The 20862-nt window shown below is 45.8% G+C and overlaps 2 protein-coding genes across 2 annotated transcripts in view; one reads left to right on the top strand and one right to left on the bottom strand.

Annotated features, from left to right (window-relative positions):
- The window catches only part of PRIMPOL (primase and DNA directed polymerase), a 30968-nt gene extending 14402 nt beyond the window's left edge, over nucleotides 1-16566 (bottom strand). The window contains exons 1-6 of the mRNA XM_018565675.1: nucleotides 16472-16566; nucleotides 12744-12924; nucleotides 11260-11354; nucleotides 8718-8856; nucleotides 6926-7073; nucleotides 3217-3438 (exon numbers count right to left, since the gene is read on the bottom strand). Of these exons, the coding sequence (XP_018421177.1) occupies nucleotides 3217-3438; nucleotides 6926-7073; nucleotides 8718-8856; nucleotides 11260-11354; nucleotides 12744-12923 (784 nt within the window). The 5' untranslated portion in view covers nucleotide 12924; nucleotides 16472-16566. The remainder of the gene's footprint in view (nucleotides 1-3216; nucleotides 3439-6925; nucleotides 7074-8717; nucleotides 8857-11259; nucleotides 11355-12743; nucleotides 12925-16471) is intronic.
- Nucleotides 16567-16583: 17 nt separating this feature from the next.
- Nucleotides 16584-20862, top strand: part of LOC108794597 (caspase-3-like) — a 31445-nt gene continuing 27166 nt past the window's right edge. The window contains exon 1 of the mRNA XM_018565674.1: nucleotides 16584-16845. The gene's annotated coding sequence lies outside the window, so the exon portion shown is untranslated. The remainder of the gene's footprint in view (nucleotides 16846-20862) is intronic.

The following is a 20862-nucleotide window of genomic DNA, read 5'->3' as shown; positions in this document are numbered from 1 at the left end:
GAATACAATGACCTGGATCCTTTGACACAAGTCGATTTACAAAAAAAACCCCCAAAAAACACGGATTTGTGTTGAATGGGGGTGAGGGTTAGGAATGTTCCGAGGGGGCCACACACGGTTTTAAATTCAACCAGTGTATGGCCAGCTTTAAAGAGTCACTGACTACAACCAAGTATGCAGATCAGGAAAGTCTGATAAAAGTTTAATCAGTACACTTGCTCCAGGCCAGAGCATGACAACTGGCATTTCTTAGAAGCAGAGGTTAGCAATGACAACTTCCTTGTTTTTCTCATGGCAGCTACCCTTTAAAGTGGAAGAAAAAGCATTTGTTGATGTTACGGTTTGAATAGAGAAAAGGTATTCATTGCTGTACCCACTGGGGAGAGTATTCCTCTCTTTGTGCCCTGATAAAAAAAAAAAAGGAAATCTCTGCATCCCCTCCCTCATATCTTAAACATAAGTTATCCCCTCACTTCCTGTGCCACATGGCAAGAGAAATATTTCCAGCAGGGGCACAAACAGCAAACAATCAACTTAGAAGGTGATGTTTTATGTTATTTCTGTATTTGTCCCATTTAGGGAGATTGCAGCAGACTTCTCATTCCCAATAATGGTGCTTGCGTTCATTCCTATATGCTCAGTGCCTCTCCTAGGAGTCTCGTTCTGCCCTGGTTTTATCTGTTTGGGGCTGTTTCTTAGTTAGGGATACAGGTATCGCTGTTTCCTTTTTATGGGGGTTTACACGCTAGCTGTTTGAGTGATAGCTATCTTGTACTATTTTATGGTTTATTTTCATCGAACTGTCCCTTTACGCATGCTTATGTTTATGTCGATTTATGCCTTTGTATCCATGTAAAATCTCGAATAAAAAGTTATAAAAAAAATAATGGTGCTTGTTAAGATAGAACTGAGGAGAAATCTACCCAACAGAGACACAGACATCAGTAAAATCCTGATAGAGATATTAGCTCGTCTCTGCTCTAAACAAAGGTTCCCCATGACTTTGATCGTCTACATTTCAGTTTAGCAAATTATAACTTAGTTACTTATGTTACTGAGATTCTGTTCTGAATTCCACTGCTTTTGTTGCAGGATCTCAATATTTCATAAATATTATATGGTCAGATAAAGAACCAGTAATGTTCTTCTACTTCATCTCTTCATTACAGATACAGTGGGATTATAAACACATGCTGGAGCACATCGTTCAGTTGTTGCCGCTTCTGACCTGCATTCTGATAAACTGTTAAAGAGAAACTCCGGGCACAGAAAAAAAACACATACCCTTATAGTGGGGCTACCTCTGCACTGCAAGGGTTAAGTGCTTGTTTTGTCTAGGGGACTTAAATAAAGCCGTTTTACTTGATCCTTGGTCACACGGCAGTCAGCGCACACCTCTCTCCCCTCCACTCTGGCTAGGTAATGTCCTTTGGCATCCTCACATCTAATGCAGGTCAATGTAACTGCATAAAACATGATGATGTCAGTGGTCCTTAGACCACCAGAGCGAAGGGGAGAAGAGGCTGTGGGGACCGGTCTAGCAGCCTGGCGGGAGGCAGCGGGACCCAGGATCAGGTGAGTAGGCCTGCCTTATTTGAGTCCCCTAGACAAAATGAGCAATCTAGAAAATGATTTACCTGGATCTGGGTTCTAGATGCCACACCCCTAGGGCATAAGGTATCAAAAAAAGAGAGAAAAGTTGGGGGGTTTTAGGCATCAAATGACAACTCCAACAGACAATAGACTGTAAAACATCGATTTTAATGTAATTCATATTAAAAAAGCTAATATGAAGCATAAAAGCAATCAGCTGGTTTAGATTGTTCCCTATATGCTCACTCCATTCACCCTTCCACTACAAATGTACATCATGAACATTTGAACCAGACAATGTACAATATTAGAAATAGGGCATAATCAAGTTGAGATAATAAGACAGTACAGAACGATAAATACTGTAGGAGTGGTTGATAATGGAGGAGCAGTTGCTCAACGTTTCGCGCACACAAGCGCTTCTTCAGGAGAAGGGAATATCAATATAACAAGCTGACATATATGTGTTTGAGCGGACCTATCCGGGCACCACGCCTGTACAGTCCTCACTGACGATGACAAGGATGGAGCAAGGGCCAGTACCCAATATTGAGCAGGGGGTAGGAGGTAAGTAGAACCGTGACACATGGAAAAGTTCAGACCAAGGTCGCTGGAACAGCAAGGAAGAGAGAGAGAGCAGGCAGCAGTGTCCGTCCCCTCCGTCGGCCAGAAAGCCTCCACTGCATAACCCCGAGCCAACCGCAACCAACGCCGCCGTCCCAAGGCCGCTCGCTCTCTCTCTCTTCCTTGCTGTTCCAGCGACCTTGGTCTGAACTTTTCCATGTGTCACGGTTCTACTTACCTCCTACCCCCTGCTCAATATTGGGTACTGGCCCTTGCTCCATCCTTGTCATCGTCAGTGAAGACTGTACAGGCGTGGTGCCCGGATAGGTCCGCTCAAACACGTATATGTCAGCTTGTGATATTGATATTCCCTTCTCCTGAAGAAGCGCCTGTGTGCGTGAAACGTTGAGCAACTGCTCCTCCATTATCAACCACTCCTACAGTATTTATCGTTCTGTACTGTCTAATTATCTCAACTTGATTATGCCCTATTTCTAATATTGTACATTGTCTGGTTCAAATGTTCATGATGTACATTTGTAGTGGAAGGGTGAATGGAGTGAGCATATAGGGAACAATCTAAACCATGCTTTTATGCTTCATATTAGCTTTTTTAATATTAATTACATTAAAATCAATTTTTTACAGTCTATTGTCTCTTGGAGTTGTCATTTGATGCCTAAAAAACCCCAACTTTTCTCTCTTTTTTTGATACCTTATAGACAAAATGAGCACCTAACCCTTGCCGTGCAAGGGTAGCCCCACTGATAGGGTAAGTTTTATTTTTTGCCCAGAGTTCATCTCTAAAAGGTGCTGCAAGGAAGGGTCACAGCTAGGCAAGCCATTAACAGAAACCAGTTTCAGAGTGTTCAATATATTTAATGTTGCAGGCAACATAGATTTTGCTGCGGCAGAACATGAAATTAAGCAGAAGCCTCAATCATGACTTGTGCGATTCATTTCACTTATAACACCTCCTCAGCCTTGGCATCGTGGCAGCACTCATCAGGAGCATGCCTGTTCATGTACAGAATCTTATGCAGATTGGCAGGTACTCACCAAGGTCTATAAAAGGTTGTTTTCCACCATTTTTATCCCTCACAAGAAAGGAAGAAAGGTCACAATATTCCTCTGTCACATCCATGCTGCCATTACATTTTCCTTTGGTGGAAGTATTTTCACAGAGTTCTGCAGCTTCCATTACGGACGTCCCAGGGTCTGTGTGGGTACATATACTACTTGGAGGGAATAGGGGCTGTAATACTGTCCTAATAAAATGACCTAAAGTGAAAGAATACCAAGAGTTAGACTGTGAGCACAGGTTACTTGTCATCATCTGAAGCCCCACATCCAGGCTTTACTGTCATATGTATGGGACACTCCACGCCGCAGTGACATCTTGGATGGGGATTCAGTGTCCAATGACACACTGTTACTGGGTCTGGAAGTGCAGATGACAAATTCTTCTGTTTTTATAAACTAGAGTAACAGTTTGAGAAAGATAAACTTTAAAGGGAAAAGTATAAGGGCCGGTTCACACCACAAAACAGTGCGTTCCAGATCGGTCAGGCTGTGGAACGCACTGCATCGCACCCCGGCTGGCTCCCTGCGTTCAGGGGCGTGGCAGTGCATTAGAGTCGATGGCACCGCAATCACGCAGTCATCAGTGCCTGTGTTCCAGTCCAGTGCGTTCTGCAAAAATAGTGCTTGCAGCATTTTTGCAGATCGTACTGGACCGGAACGCAGGCTCTAATATGCCACGTGTTCGCGTGTGAGCGATCGTACTGAGAGCGTGGCTGCGGTGCCATCGACTTGAATGCACCGCCATGCCCCCACCCGCCCTTAAACTCAGGGAGCCGGCCAGAGTGCGATACAGTGCGTTCCAGAGCCTGACCACTATGGGACGCACTGTTTGTGGTGTTAACCAGCCTAATGGGGAGGAATTTATCAACACTGGAGCAGATATAAACTCGAGCAGTTGTAACCAATCAGCTTCTCCTTTCAGTTTGTTCAGTTAAGCTCTGGAAATGAAAGAGAAAAGCTGATTGGTCAACTGCTCCAGATTCTGTCTGCTCCAGTTTCAAAAAATTCCCCTCAATGTATTTTTCATGAGCACATTCTTTGAGTTATTCCGTAAAGTCATTTTCAGATTTTTACATGCTTGCTCTCAGTGTTATTATTGTATTACAGTGTATCGAAGACCAACAAAAATGTTGTTTTTTTCATTCAGAAAAGAGCAGAGAATGGTTAAAACTTCGGTAATTTTTTTACCACTGGAAATATATTTCTATTAACTTCCTGTCCCATAGACACAGCAGGAAGTCAAAGGAATTTTCTTTTAAAGCAAGGGAAATTCACTGCTAGACAGCTGTCGTTGGAATAAGTGTCCCCTTTGGAGGATTTGCCATTTGGATTTTCCCTTTCCTTCAGTCCTTATAACAATGACCACCAGGACCAATAGAAAGGGCAAATCTCCCTAAGGTGGGTACACACACAGCAATAAAAACCTGACAGGGATTCTAACCCCTTACCAAATTGTGGGGGGGTTTTTGTGTGTTTTTTAGCATTGAATAGAATTTTGCCTTTAGATGCACTTAAAGGTAGAACTTTGAATATTAGCCAGTGGAGGAGAGCTTTCAATGACTAATTGCCATCACTTTCATGTTCAGGGTGTAGATAAGAGATCAGCCACATATTGCAGAGTTTTCAATGACTCAGCCGACTCAAACTTGCAATGTGAGAAGGAGCAGGAAGCTGAGTCTATGTATGTCATGAGTAAGCAAGGCTCTCGCTTTGTAGAATTACAATACATAGTGTAAGGGGACGGGCTCAACTGGCAGTGGCAGCAGTAAACCATGCACATGACAGAACCTCAGATATGGTCCAAGCAGGTCTATCATGTATTTTTATTCAGCAAGGCAGCAAACCACGCAGGAGGACTTTGTACAGCAAGTCCATAGCATAAGGCAAAACTAAACGTCTGATCATTCGAACCACTAACTAAACTTAGGTCAGTTCATGACCAACAGGGTCCCTCTAATTGGTTCCCCAAAACAAATAGGCGACTCTGGTAACTTTTGTTTAGTGTTCTGTCAGCAGACTGGCTTTTCACCCAGCAGCAGGCTCCCCCAGCAGAGAGAGCCCTGAGCATCAGTCAGCTCACATATATAAAGGTCTGTGGGCAGATGGGACTAATAGTGAATTCTGTTTGCCAGGAAAGCTGGGAACCCACAGCCCCCAGGCTTCCGGGCCCACAACAGAATTTAAGAATACGAGAAAACAAACTTTTTGAACTGTGGAGATTCTGCAATTCCAATGCCACCACACCTCAGACAGGGTACTGAAGGTGGAACCTGCTGTGACAGCAGTGCCTTTCTGTGTCTCCTTCTGACCAAAGAGGTACTTTGCTATTAATCAGCCTATCTCAAGGGGAGGAATTTTCTCAATGTCATGAATACAATATATAATACCGACTTAAAGCAGATCTCCAGGATTTTAAGGGGCAACCCCCCCCCACACTGCAAGGGTTAACTGCTCGGTTTGTCTAGAGGGAAAAAATATAGAAGATATACTCACCAGATCCACAGTCCTACCTGGCTGCTAGACCGCTTCCTACATCCTCTTCTTCCCCCGGGCTCCTGCGGTCTAAGAACCCATGACATCATCATATCTGATACAGGTCTATTAGATGTGAAGAGACTGAGAGACATACCACAGCCAGAGGGTAGAGTGGTTACAGGCACAGGACTGAGGATTAGGGGAGTATTTAACCCCTTGCAGTGTGGGGGTAGCGTTTACTAATTTGTATTGAGATTGTAGTCCATCATGGGAGCAAGCTTGGAGGGGTGACTACTTTACAACACACACAGGGACCATGGGGAACAAAAGTAGCCACCCTTCAGAAGGAAGGACAGTGTGAGCACCAATTCAGAACTGATTTGAGGATCTACAGCCGAGTGATACACAAATAAGATACATTTTTGTTAATTAAGGTACTTGAATGCATTTTTAAGATTTAACTCCTGAGTTTAGTATCACTTTATACAATTGCAGGTCAAGGTACATAGTTTTTTTGTGTTCCATAAGCACATTATTTTAATTTTCAGTGTGCCTTTCAACTTGTGAACAAATAGGACTTCAATGAAAAATCAATTCCCTAACACAGCCCCCTCTCCCATACCATAGTCCTTTTCTGGCAGTGTCTAATTACTGTCTGTTGTGGCCCAACACCTCCACCCCACCCTACATAACCAGGGCTAGAGTGAAGGCGAATACTATAGAGCAGGAGTGGGCGACTCCGGCATTCCAGCTACAACTCCCATCATATCTCGGCCCCTGAAAGTCATGCTTGTGGCTGTCACAGTCTTGCAGTGTCTCATGGGACTTGATTATTCACAACAGCTAGAGTACCAAGGTTCCCTACCCCTGCTATAGTGTATACATTGTGAGTTGGGGCTGCTGACATCACATCCAAGATGACAGCACCCAGCAGCAGTCCCAGGAAATTAGAATTTGGTCTTTCATTCCCATTCTTAGTAACTATATAATTTTGGAGAGAAGAAGAGGAAAAGGATAGTTCTCTGGCCCATTTGTTAAAGACAATGTCAAATTATCTCAAGTGATGCTTAATTAAGTCACTCCACGCCCTGCATTGCTGTCCTCCATCTTCTCAGATCTAATAACACTAACTGGCTCTTATAGACTTTAGCACATGATTTGAATATGTAGCAATGAGCAAATTATTTTATCATTTTTACTTTCCACTTACCTACATGGATATTATCCTTGAAGGCTGCATTGGGTAATAAAAATATTAAGTGACGACTAAATTTGTCATCGGTGCTGGAGTCCAGATTTATTACACAATCTGCAGGACATGTTAACCCATAATGTTCCTGAAGCATCCTGATGAAAAACTGAAAATGAAGGGAGAGAATAAGTTAAACTAGACAAAAAAAACAAAAACCTTTATTGAAAGATGAAGGAGGTTTATTATTAGTTTGCTTGTTCCTTTTCCAATACATATTTCATTTTAGTCTATGTGCTTCTCTCAAAGTACTTCTCTCAACAGTCGTCATCCTTATACAAGTGTGCTGGCTCTTGGGATGAGTTATGTTAAAGGAGAACTATGGGGTCAGTGTTTTTCCCCATAGTTCTCCTTAGGGTAACGGGAGGACACACACTAGCGTCCTCGCGTTACCCTAAGCTCAGTATACCGCGAGCTACAGCTCGCTGTATACCGAGACGCCGGAGCGGATCCCGACCTGGACGTCGGGATCCGCCCAGCTGCGTGAGTGACAGCTGGCTCTGCCTATCTAGAGGCAGAGTCAGCTGTACCCGCCCCCTCCCCCGTCGGTTCTGCCAGTCAGCGCTGGCGGAGCGGGGAGGGGGGAATCCAGCCCCTCCCCTGAGAGAGCCGTGACAGGATCGAGAGGTGAGCGAACGCCGGTATATGTTCGCTCACCTCCCGATCTACTGAGCCGACCTGTGACAGTCTCATTGTCACAGGTCGGCTAGAACTATGAGATGAGTGGAAATCACTCATCTCATAGTTCTCTTTTAATATGAAAATGCCTTGAGGGGTGAATGTAAGTCTGGAGGAGTGGGCACCCCAAAGCCGAATGCATGTGCATGCAGATTGCCTTAGGTAACGCCCAAATGTGACACTGACCATCCATGATTAAAAAAACAAAAAGAAAAAAAAAATACAACCGAGCAGGGCTATTCAAAAAGTTGCCGAAGACAGCCGAGTGAATAACCCAAACCCTGTTCGGCTATTCAGCTCTGCTCAGCACGGCTGATTTCAGCTGTACATTGGCTGCCTTCAGTCAGCTGAACATGCTGAGCCGAAGTGCAGAAAGAGTTCGACTCAGCCGATCCAGCATATGGATCGGCTGAGCCGAAGGTTCGGCAGTTCACTCGCTGCCGTTCGCCCCAATTCTTATAGGACCCGAACGGCAGTGAGTGACTATCCTCCGAGGTACCGAGCAGAAAAGAAAATAATTGAAATAAATGGGGGGCGGGAAAGTTGAAAAATTGTATTAAAAATGTATGAAAATTCAAAAGAAGTTAAAATAATTTAAAGAAATTTAAAAGAGAAAATGAAAAATAATTGAAAAAAAAGCTCAAAGTGTGCAGTGAAGATTTTTTTTTTAGTACTGTAGAGTCTGTGCAATTGTTTAAGGCTGAAGACTGGAGTTCAAATTTAAACAGAAAAGTATTATATTTTGTGGCCCGCTTTAAAAACGGTTCCATGGTTTTGATGAGAGTGTTATAAACCTCGGGAAGGCACATATTAGAATAAAATGAGGTCCTACCCAATATGGTGCAAAGCACGTCTAACCTTTCCCTTATGGTGCAATTCTACCCAATGTCTGTGTATCTGGTGCTGTAAAGACAAGTTTTTGTCAGGGAAGCTGCTACCCTATGAACAGCTTTAAGCCTTTTCCATAATGGAGAATCTGAAGCACCAAAAACAAAGTGTGAAACTATCCCTGCACCATCTGTAGTATGACAGCTTCCCACATCTCAGAGACCCTCATCCTATAATTCATCTTTACCTCAATTAAAAGAGCAACCATTTTTTGGCCATCAGTTCCCGGATTTGCTGGTTTATAAAACTCCAAATCAAAGTAAAGTTTGCAAACTGTATCAGCAGGAATGACTTCATAGCAGTGAGCCAGGGTTTCGGAATTTTTGCTGGGAAAAAAAAAAAATACTGATTATTTTTAAGACATTTCGCTTTGACTACAAAATACACAGGTGACCATATGCAGCCTGACAATAGCAAGAACTGTAACAGATGTGACTTGGTGATATTATCTGTTCGTGTATAATCAACCCTTTGTCACAGAACACTTGTTTAATCCCACGGATTTGATTTGAATGAATACAAAGACGAATAGCCAGGAGGCAGCCCAACCTCCTTCAAAACACAGGGACTCTCAAGGAACCCCGCACATCACAACGGCAGCTGAAGCACCAGTGTGTCCCTGCACCAAATACAAGCAAAACAAATGGAAAATGTACTTATTACTACACAGAGGGGCCTTGATGAGGCAGTGTGGCTTCCACATATTCTGCAGGTTTTCCCTGACAGTTCCATGGCGGCACACAAATGGGATGGCCCCGCCTCCCTACCAACCTGATAGGACGTTTAACTCATAAATTTGAGCAACCCCCAGCATTCCTCTTTTTTCCTCCTCCTACTACTGATGGAGGTGGGGGGTTGCTTACCTAGCTGGGATAATATCCTGGCCGTCCACCCTGGTCTGCTCATATTGGTGTAGTCCCTCTGTTTAGCCTAAATGACTTTTGATGGGGGAGCCTCGCTGCTGGTATTCGAGGCAGGCATTGTTATTTTTTTCCCCAGTAAAGCTGGGTTCATTGGGGGCTTATGTGTGTGTCCCCTCGTACCGGTAAGGAACCCCGCACATCACAACGGCAGCTGAAGCACCAGTGTGTCCCTGCACCAAATACAAGCAAAACAAATGGAAAATGTACTTATTACTACACAGAGGGGCCTTGACGAGGCAGTGTGGCTTCCACATATTCTGCAGGTTTTCCCTGACAGTTCCATGGCGGCACACAAATGGGATGGCCCCGCCTCCCTACCAACCTGATAGGACGTTTAACTCATAAATTTGAGCAACCCCCAGCATTCCTCTTTTTTCCTCCTCCTACTACTGATGGAGGTGGGGGGTTGCTTACCTAGCTGGGATAATATCCTGGCCGTCCACCCTGGTCTGCTCATATTGGTGTAGTCCCTCTGTTTAGCCTAAATGACTTTTGATGGGGGAGCCTCGCTGCTGGTATTCGAGGCAGGCATTGTTATTTTTTTCCCCAGTAAAGCTGGGTTCATTGGGGGCTTATGTGTGTGTCCCCTCGTACCGGCGATAGTTGGAATTTTTTTTTATTTTTTTTTGGCAGCCCATCCAGATCGGGCAATGAACGCTCCAGGGCTCCGCCTGTCTACCGCCATTCCTCTTCCAGACATCGGTCTCCTTCTGCGGACAGATATGCGTCCGCTGGTCGTTCCCATGCATCCCAGGACAGGCCCCGGCCACGTTCCGCTACTGGCAATGACCCGTCCAGAAGCGGTCGGAGCCGGCTTTACTTGACAAGGCTGCCTGACCAATCATGAGTCGGACGGCGAGTCATGAGGTGCCGTCAGGCTTCTTGATTGCTCAGGAAGCCAGGCTCTCTAGCAACAGCTGTGAAGCTGGCTTCTTAGCCAATCAGGAAGCCGGGCAGCACGTCATGACCCGCCTCCCAGCTTCCTGGTTGGCTAGAAAGATGGCATCACTTGTTGCTAGGCCATTGATCATTCAGGAAGCCAGGAGGTGGGGCATTACATACCGCCCGGCTTCCTGATTGGAAAGAAAGCTGGCTCTATGCTCCCTCGGCACTGCTGGTCAGAAGGAGGTCTCCCTCTGACCGGTAGTTCGGGTATCGGAAGTATCGCAGCATTTAGGCGAGTACGAGTATTCTGTCTCCTTCTGCGGACAGATATGCGTCCGCTGGTCGTTCCCATGCATCCCAGGACAGGCCCCGGCCACGTTCCGCTACTGGCAATGACCCGTCCAGAAGCGGTCGGAGCCGGCTTTACTTGACAAGGCTGCCTGACCAATCATGAGTCGGACGGCGAGTCATGAGGTGCCGTCAGGCTTCTTGATTGCTCAGGAAGCCAGGCTCTCTAGCAACAGCTGTGAAGCTGGCTTCTTAGCCAATCAGGAAGCCGGGCAGCACGTCATGACCCGTCTCCCAGCTTTCTGGTTGGCTAGGAAGATGGCATCACTTGTTGCTAGGCCATTGATCATTCAGGAAGCCAGGAGGTGAGGCATTACATACCGCCCGGCTTCCTGATTGGAAAGAAAGCTGGCTCTATGCTCCCTCGGCACTGCTGGTCAGAAGGAGGTCCCCCTCTGACCGGTAGTTCGGGTATCGGAAGTATCGCAGCATTTAGGCGAGTACGAGTATTCGTCCAAATACTTGGCATCGGTGCATCCCTATTCAGAATAATGTAGTCGTTTAGAACATACTACACACTTACCGTTACCAAACAACCCCCCGAAAATATGTTTTAAATGTGTAAATGCTTACCTGTAGTAAAACCAAAACTCTGTGTATGTTGTCACAAGATACAGTCGCTTTCCAGCATCATCAAGAACAATCTCCAAGGCAAAGACATGGATAGCCTAATAAAATAAATACATATTTCTAGAATAATTCTGGCCTCTGCTATTGTAAGATTTCTGCCTACTTCAAGTCTTCATTTTAAAAAAACAAAACAAAACAACTTCTTTTTTTTTTACAGAAGGAAAATAAAATGTTCAACCTGAACTCTGGAATCCCAGATCACTGTTAGGAACGTTAACATACATTTGGATTGTAAAATGTAAATAAATTTGCTACAAGTTGAAATCGAGCATGTCTGCATACACAAACAGCTCCTGGGGTTAGGTGACAACCTATGCGGTTATCTCACACCTCTGCTGCTGTTATGTTCCCAGCTAGCACTACCAAGAGCCCCCATCTACTGGCAGTAGAGTATGTATGCCCTCCATTGCACCCATCCCACAGTACAATGCCCATGGCTTGAGCAAAATATGAAACAGGCCAGGCATCACTACAAAGGGGAGCATAGATATGGCGATGCGAATAGCGACTTGATGCAAATGCAAATAGCAAAGGTGCTATATAAACATGCATTTCAAGAAGCCAACAGGCTACCTGCATGAGGAGGACATTGCTGCAGGAAATATTGCTAGCTGACAGTTTGTGCAGTCATCAAACATCTGCAGCTGTTTGTTTATGTGAGACTGCGACAAAGCGTTGCATTAACCCCTTAAGGACCCAGTACGAAATTATTCCGTCATTGGCCCTTAAGGGGTTTTTAAACTGTTTACATCTGTAGAGCCGGCTGTCAGCTTTACAATAGAAGAAATTCTGGCGACTCCGCTTCCGCCAGATCGCTTCTACGGGCCGGATATCTGCAATTCAATATCTTATTTTAAGTGGAAAGGTGATACTAGGGGTCTTTTGGACCACCAATATCACCTTAAAGAGGACCTGTAACTGCCAATATGCTATCACATGGGGGGCTTGTAACTAAAGTTTTTCACTGCTGACCCCCCCCGCGGGCCCAGGACCGGCATCTCAGGTGTTGGTGGGAAGCTGGGGAGGAGAGAGGCGAACATCTGTTCACAAATCTCCTTCACGTTCTATGGGACCGGGAGCGAAGCCCAGCTATAAGCTATTGAAGTGCGATCTGCAATTCAATATCTTATTTTAAGTGGAAAGGTGATACTAGGGGTCTTTTGGACTTTTGGATAATTCTATGTTAAATGCCCCTGCGAGCATGCATGTCTTCACATAAACACGCGTCGGGTGATCCTGCGTACGAAAATGACGATCACGCTACACATGTTGGGTATTGCCACGCACACCGAAGTGAGAGCAATAATTCTAGGGCCAGTATTTATGCATATCCCTAAACTGATGACCTGCAGGTTCCAATCAATGTTCCAGTGTGCCAAAAGAGGTTCCTTTTCTCATTCAATTTTCACACTTACACACTTACATACCTCTTTACAAGTTTTGGCAAATTCAAATGCCGCAGCTTGACGGTGAAAAAGCCTCCAGACTGAAGATGGCTGCCATGGCTTGGCTAGCTTGGGTCGGTAGGGGGAATTCAGGGGATGCCGTTTATAGTGACATGCCAGTTCTTCAACATTTTTGCATTTTTCAACCCATGTCCTCTTCATACTGTCAGAAATAAAAGCAGAATGGATGATAATGAACAATGAATGATGCCACTTAGAAGCCAATAGTGGAAGAGTACACTGAATACATTCTCTTACACTGCAGTCAATTGCTCGTTTGTATATGTAGCCCAATCACTAAAATCTCAAACATTTATAGAACTCCATAGATGCAAAAACTTACCCCTGCAGTGGGCCTACCCCCACACTGCAAGGGTTAAGTGTGTGATTTATTTTCTGGGGGGCTCAAACAAAGCTGTTTTCCTGATCCTCAGACCCATGGTGGTCAGCACTCACCTCTCTCCCCCTCTGCACCAGCTGTGGAATGTCCTTTGGCATCCTTGCGTCTAATGCAGGCCAATGGAGCATTAGATGTGAGGATGTCACAGGTCCCTAGACCAGCAGAGCCTGGGGGAGAAGAGGCTGCAGGGACTGGTGTAGCATCCCAGAGGGATCGAGGATCAGGTAAGTAAATCTTCATTTGAATGGTGTCGGATGACCCACAGCAAGCCGCACTAAGCATATGGCCGTGGGTGTGGCACAGGTACAGTGCTGATGCGTTGTTTACTTATTCTTGTTAAAACTTCATTAAACAGTCACAAGTGACATTGGCACAGCGTGGTGCAATGAGACTGTACCAGGTCACACCACACTGTGTTGGAAAAAAAAATAGAACACACCACTGCAACACAGGCGGGGGCTCGGAAATTGGCACACGGAAGTCAGTTTATAACATTTAAAAAAAATGTCAGTTATTTATTTATTTATTATTGGTATTTATATAGCGCAGACAGTTTTACGCACCACTTTACATAGTTGCACATTCACATCAGTCCCTGCCCTCGAGGAGCTTACAATTTAACCTACCTGGCGGTATGATTTTTTCTTTTTTCCTTATTTCGTTCTATTTTTCTTTTACTTTTGAATCCCCCGCCGGCTCTGCCCCCCTGCGACACGGACGCTTGCAAGGGACGGAACCCGCAAGACGGAAGCTGGCATCGGCCGGAGGACACAGCGCGGCTCGAGGGACAAGTTAAGAGACGCGCTGTGTATTCCCCAGTGTGGCTCGGGGTTACCGCTTATGGTACAGAAAATTATCCCCGAGCCACACTCGGGAATACCGCCAAGAAGGTTAAGGTCCCTATCTCACATTCATACATACAGTAGGGATGCACCGATACCAATTTTTGGGTATCAAGCAGGAGTACCTATATTTATTTATCTGGTACTCGCAGATATCAAGTACCGGTGCCGTGTGCCCCGTTGCCTGGCTTTGTGGTTGCCTGTGAAGACTGTGTTCTAGCAAAAGAACACCGGCTTCACTTGCCAAGGCTGCCTGACCAATCAGGAAGCCAGGCGGCAAGTCATGACCCGCTTCCCGGCTTCCTGATTGGCTAGGAAGCTGGCATCACTTGTTGGTAGGAGGCGTGGCTTCCTGAACAACCAGGAAGCCAAGACATGACATGCCACCCGGCTTCCTGATTGGTTAGGAAAGCCAGGCTGCCTACCAACAAGTAAAGCAGACTTACCAGCCAATCAGGAAGCCAGTCCTGACTCACCTCCCTGATTGGCTAGGAAGCCGGCTTCACTTGTTCCTAGGAAGCCTGGCTTTCTAACCAATCAGGAAGGTTGACTTGCTGCCCGGCTTCTTGATGGTTAGGAAGCCAGGCTGCCTAGCAACAAGTGAAGCTAGCTTCCTTTTCAATCAGGAAGCCGGGAGGCGGGTCATAACCCACTGCCCGGCTTCCTGATTGAAAAGGAAGCCGGCTCCATGCTCCCCGGTATCTGGAGCATTTGGGCGAGTACTGGTAATACTCGGTATCATGCATCCCTAACGGACAGGGTCATTTAGACAGCTAATACTCATCATATTTACAGGCAAAGCTTTCATTCACATTTTATTTAATTTTTCCGACACTCATTTTCACATCTGAGTGTATTTTGGGTGCTTTAGAAGCTTTTTTTTGCCTCTTTTTCATGTTTGTTTGAACCAATGGAAAGCTAGTTGCTGTCATGTGTTCTTTTAGGGTGCTCCCATTCAAGTTTATTGAGACAAACATGTGCAATTCTGCCCAAAAAGAAGCTCATGAAGATTTTCAATCTACAATGGACATTTGACACAACGCTCTGGTGTTATCAAGCACCATTAAAAATAAGGGGATTCTTTATGCGGAGCATTGATGCGCTTCAGGAAACACACAACAAAATGCTCAGGTGTGAATGGGAGTCAAATAAGGACTTCAAACTACATGTTTGTAGGATAATCTAATGAAGATTGTACAATCATGTTGATATACACCGATCAGCCATCACATCTAATATTAAGTAGGTCCCTCTTTTGCCACCAAAACAGCCCTGACCCAGTGAGGCCTGGACTTTACTAGACCTCTGAAGGTATTCTGTGGTTTCTGGCACCAAACCATCAGGACCAGATCCTTTGAGTCCGGTAAAGTGTAAGAAGGGACCTCCCTGGATTGGACTTGTTTGTTAGCACATCCCATAGATGCTCGATTGGATTGAGATCTGAAGAATTTGGAGGCCAGGTAACACCTCAAACCTCTTGTTGTGTTCCTCAAACCATTCTTGACCCATTTTTGCAGTGTGGCAGGGAGCATTATCCTGCTGAAAGAGGCCACTGCCATCAGGGAATTCAGTTTCTATGAAGGGGTGCACTTAGTTAGTAGTGATGGGCTCGGGCGTGTTCGCAGCTCCACGTGCCGAGCCCGCTAGGAAGCTGACAGCGCGCAGCGCCAATCACAGGCAGAGGCTCCCGGCCGCCCGGGAGTTGGGATCCCTGGACATGCAGTTCTGGAGTTGCTCTGACCCAGTTGTCCAGCCATCACAATTTGGCCCTGGTCACTCAAATCCTTACGTTTGCCCATTTGTTCTGCTTTCAACAAATCCACTTCAGGGACAAAATGTTCAGGGGCGTCCCGAGGCTGGGTGACACCCGGAGCGGTGTCTGAGTGTCACCCTGCCGAGACGTCACCGCGCATTCGCGTGACGTCACCGCTCGTGTGCACGATGGCGTCATCGCGCACGTGCGGCAGTATTCCAATACCTGCCAGCGGCCATCTTGGTGATGGACGCCGGCAGAGAGAGGAGACAGCCACCCGGCGGGATAAGGTATGCAGCCAGGTCCCCTCGTCTCTCCTGATACTGTCGGGTGTTCGGTCCATGACCGAGCGCGATACTTTTTGACTGTAAGTCATTTTGGTGTCACCCCTCCAATGGTGTCACCCGGGTGCGGGCCTCACCCCCTTGTGACACCACTGAAAATGTTAACTTCTTGCCTTATATATCCCCCCCCCCCCAACTTCCAGGTGCCATTGCACCGAGATAATCAATGCTATTCACTTCACCTGTCAGTGGTCAGAATGTTATGGCTGATCGGTGTGTGTCCTCCCATGAACTGTATGTATACCCATTATTCCCTGCCCCATGCGGAGGACACGATGGGGTCAGTGTTCATGCAAGCTAGCCGTCAGCTGCTGTATTTAGCGCTCTGTGACGATCATATGAGTCAGCGCTAAGTTCTATACATCCATTACCTGAACAGACAGGCAGATCGCCCATACAAGACGATCCACCGAACACACCAACATTTCCAAACACGGCCTCAGAAACAGAGCGCAGTCCTCCTAGCACCCGGAGCAGCCAGCCCGCTCATTGGTGGAGAGCACATTACGTCACCAGTCGCTTAGCGCGACAAGGGCAAGCGAAAGCCGCGCCCCGGCTGTGATTGGACGAACAGATCGCACTGTAAGTCGCAGCCTAGAGCTGCTCGTGTTGTTGTTGTTATGTGAACTCCTAGCCAATAGAAAGCGGCGCTACTAGAAATCCCCGCCCAGCCAGGCTGACTTCAGTGTTCGTAGCTCCGAGCAAGTAAGACAAAAAGAAGAGACGTCCGTGAGAGCCGTGCGAGGTGAGCTCCCTGCCCTAGTCTCCATTATTAGTAATAGACATGTGATAGGAATGACTATAACGGCTATGGGGTGTCACTGTCCGAGGGGTAACAGCTATCCGGGAACTACAAGCCCTGGCATGCACTGATAGCCCCAGCATGCCTACTACTGCTTACAGTGACTGCTGGCTCGGAGGGACAATGAGGGCAGTGCATGGCAACCAATCAGCTTCTGCCTTTCATTTTCAAAGCTTAACTGAACACTGAAGAGAGAAACTGATTGGTTGCTATGGGCAACTGCTATAGATTCTGCCTGCTCCTGTTTTGATTAATTTCCCCCTGTGTACTTTCTCAATAGAACCAGTGTCAAAGGGACCGAGCTGTGGGAGAGGTGACAGGTGACAATAGGGTCGGGTCCCTGAGATGGCATGTTCTTTATTTTACCACGTGATAATTTTCTCATGGAAGTGTTCGGTTGCAGCAATATTGCGAAAGGGGGTTATTAAAAACTGGAACAGCTGTGCGTGGAACCCAATCGCTTCTCTTTCATTTTCAAATCTTGACTGAACTGAAGAGAGAAGCTGTTTGGTTGCCATGCTCCAGTTTTGATAAATCCCCCCCCTGCATCGTTGTGGAACGATCACTTATTTATATGAATTGGGTTAACTTTATTTGTAATGTACAAACTGAACAACAGAATCGTTTTCTCTGTGCTCTAGTGGTGACTGGTGTTGTTCAGTTTCTGAGAAATGGCGGTCATCACATCAAGTCTGAATGAGCTCTCCGGTTTTGTTCACATCATGTCTGTTGAGCTGTGTTTTTTCTGCACACCACCGCACATGTATGTTGTGAATAGGACACAGAAAACACCTGCTTTGTGTATGCAGCCTCTCACTTTGTAATTCCCATACCCTTAAGGTGGCCATACACTGTACCATTCTCGTACGAGAATCGCGGGCGATCGTACGATAATCGTACAGTGTATGGAAGGCATGCAACCATTTCTACTGTACGGTCGCACGTCTTCCGTCGAACAAGCAGGCTTGAAAACGGCGGGTTAGTGGCCTGCTTGTTCGACAACTGCCGAACACCCCTCACTGCAGTCATCGGAAGCCCGCCCCTAAGTGGGATCGAGTTAGTGGCCTGCTTGTTCGACAACTGCCGAACGGCCGGTGTGCGCACACTGCCCGTTTGCAGTGATCGGAAGCCCACCCCTCACTGCAGTCATCGGAAGCCCGCCCCTAAGTGGGGCGGGCTTTCGATGATCGCAAGTACGAACTGCTTGTCCAAGATGGGCAGATCATACAAGCTTTTAATAAGCTTACGACCATCGCAAGACAAAAGTCTTGCGATGGTCGTAAGGTGTATGGGCACCTTAAGTGTCCGTTTTGAGGATGGCTCTGCTGCCTGGCGGGGTCTCCTGGAGTCTAGCTATCCATAGGCATGCATTGCCACACAGGACTACAGCCTGCTGTTACGGAGAATTCTAACAGGACCTTAGAAACATAAGGAGGAGGAGCATGTTGGAAACTTTTTCTCGCTTGAACAAATTTGTAACAGTTAATGTGGTTTTTGTTCAGAACACCCCATTCATTCCAAACGAGAATGTGAAATAAAAACAAATATAAAACGAAATAGCGAAGGACAATCGGCACGTTTCTGATGCCATCATCGAACGTTCGTACAGGATTTTTCATATGAAGCTGTTTTTGTTTAATGAACTTATTGGGCGAATTTTATCATAACTGGAGCAGACACATTCTGAAGCAGTTCACATAGTAACCAATCAGCTTCTCTCTTTCATTTTCAATCGAACTGCTTGTCCAAGATGGGCAGATCATACAAGCTTTTAATAAGCTTACGACCATCGCAAGACAAAAGTCTTGCGATGGTCGTAAGGTGTATGGGCACCTTAAGTGTCCGTTTTGAGGATGGCTCTGCTGCCTGGCGGGGTCTCCTGGAGTCTAGCTATCCATAGGCATGCATTGCCACACAGGACTACAGCCTGCTGTTACGGAGAATTCTAACAGGACCTTAGAAACATAAGGAGGAGGAGCATGTTGGAAACTTTTTCTCGCTTGAACAAATTTGTAACAGTTAATGTGGTTTTTGTTCAGAACACCCCATTCATTCCAAACGAGAATGTGAAATAAAAACAAATATAAAACGAAATAGCGAAGGACAATCGGCACGTTTCTGATGCCATCATCGAACGTTCGTACAGGATTTTTCATATGAAGCTGTTTTTGTTTAATGAACTTATTGGGCGAATTTTATCATAACTGGAGCAGACACATTCTGAAGCAGTTCACATAGTAACCAATCAGCTTCTCTCTTTCATTTTCAAAGCTTAAGTGAACAAACTGCAGAGAGAAGCCGATTGGTTACTACGGGCAACTGGTCCAGATTCTGTCTGCTCCAGTTTTTATATTTTATCATAACTGGAGCAGACACATTCTGAAGCAGTTCACATAGTAACCAGTCAGCTTCTCTCTTTCATTTTCAAAGCTTAAGTGAACAAACTGCAGAGAGAAGCCGATTGGTTACAGTTTTTATAGATTCCCCCCATTGTAAGTGTTTCCATACATATTTTGCAAAGAAAGCTTTATCAGGGATTTTTCTATGTGGAAAGTATTACTTTCATCAAAGAAAAAAACTGGAGGGTATAATACTACTTTAATATTTACCTATCCCAACCCCCCGTGCCTCAGACCTTCCTTGTCTGAAAAGACAAAGCCATTGGCAGAATCTGACCTATAGGAGTGTGTGGTGCCTGGTCTCCTGCTGCGCGATGTGGTTCCACCTTCTGCCCACTACATTACTACATGACCCACTAGTGATGTAGCAGCCGGGGAGTGGAGGCACGGCACTCCCAGAAGTGTTCCCAATGCTGAACAATCTGCCGGCAGCCTTGCAAGAAGCAAAGAGGACAAATAAGAATCAATTCTCTACTTCTGGTTGTGTTTTCCTATTGCACAGCACAGTCACTTTACAATTCCCCATTTGTTATCAGCATTGATGACATGAAAGTCTCTTTTGTGACTGATGCCCAGTACAGCACATGGCACAGGCGGTAAAGCTTTCGTGCGTTGTCCTCATTGGGTGTACAGTATGAGAAGTGAGAATAACTGGCTTTACTGGCCAGACTTCCAGGGTTAGACTCTCAGATACCACTGACAGTCAGAGCTGCACATTTCATTTTCATCGGTGGCAGTGGGACAATAGGGAGCTGTGACGCCTTCATAATGGAGGGAGGCAAATGAGATCACCGATACAGTGTGCTAAACAGTAACTGCCGGCGTCTGTGTTGTCACAAGGCACAGAATGTAGACATGCTAGATGTGGTTGTTTGTTACCTCGCTGTGCGTCTCTCTAATAAATGTTACCTCGCTGTACATCTCTTTCTAATGAATGTTACCTCGCTGTCCTTCTTTCTCTAATGAATGTTACCTCGCTGTCTGTCTCTCTCTAATGAATGTTACCTCGCTGTCCGTCTCTCTCTAATGAATGTTACCTTGCTGTCCTTTCTCTAATGAATGTTACCTCGCTGTCCGTCTCTCTCTAATGAATGTTACCTCGCTGTGTGTCTCTCTAATGAATGTTACCTCGCTGTACATCTCTCTAATGAATGTTACCTTGCTGTGTCTCTCTCTAATGAATGTTACCTCGCTGTCCGTCTCTCTCTAATGAATGTTACCTCGCTGTCCGTCTCTCCCTAATGAATGTTACCTCGCTGTACATCTTTCTCTAATGAATGTTACCTTGTTGTCCGTCTCTCTCTAATGAATGTTACCTTGCTGTGCGTCTCTCTAATGAATGTTACCTCACTGTGGGTGTCTCTAATGAATGTTACCTCGCTGTGGGTGTCTCTAATGAATGTTTCCTCGCTGTCCGTCTCTCTCTAATGAATGTTACCTCGCTGTGGGTGTCTCTAATGAATGTTACCTCACTATGCGTCTCTCTAATGAATGTTACCTCACTGTGCGTCTCTCTAAAGAATGTTACCTCGCTGTGTGTCTCTCTAATGAATGTTACCTC

Source organism: Nanorana parkeri, unplaced genomic scaffold (genome assembly GCF_000935625.1).
Source record: "Nanorana parkeri isolate BGI_ZX_2015 unplaced genomic scaffold, ASM93562v1 scaffold871, whole genome shotgun sequence".
Lineage (NCBI taxonomy): Eukaryota > Metazoa > Chordata > Amphibia > Anura > Dicroglossidae > Nanorana > Nanorana parkeri.
This window is presented reverse-complemented; position numbering and strand designations above follow the sequence as displayed.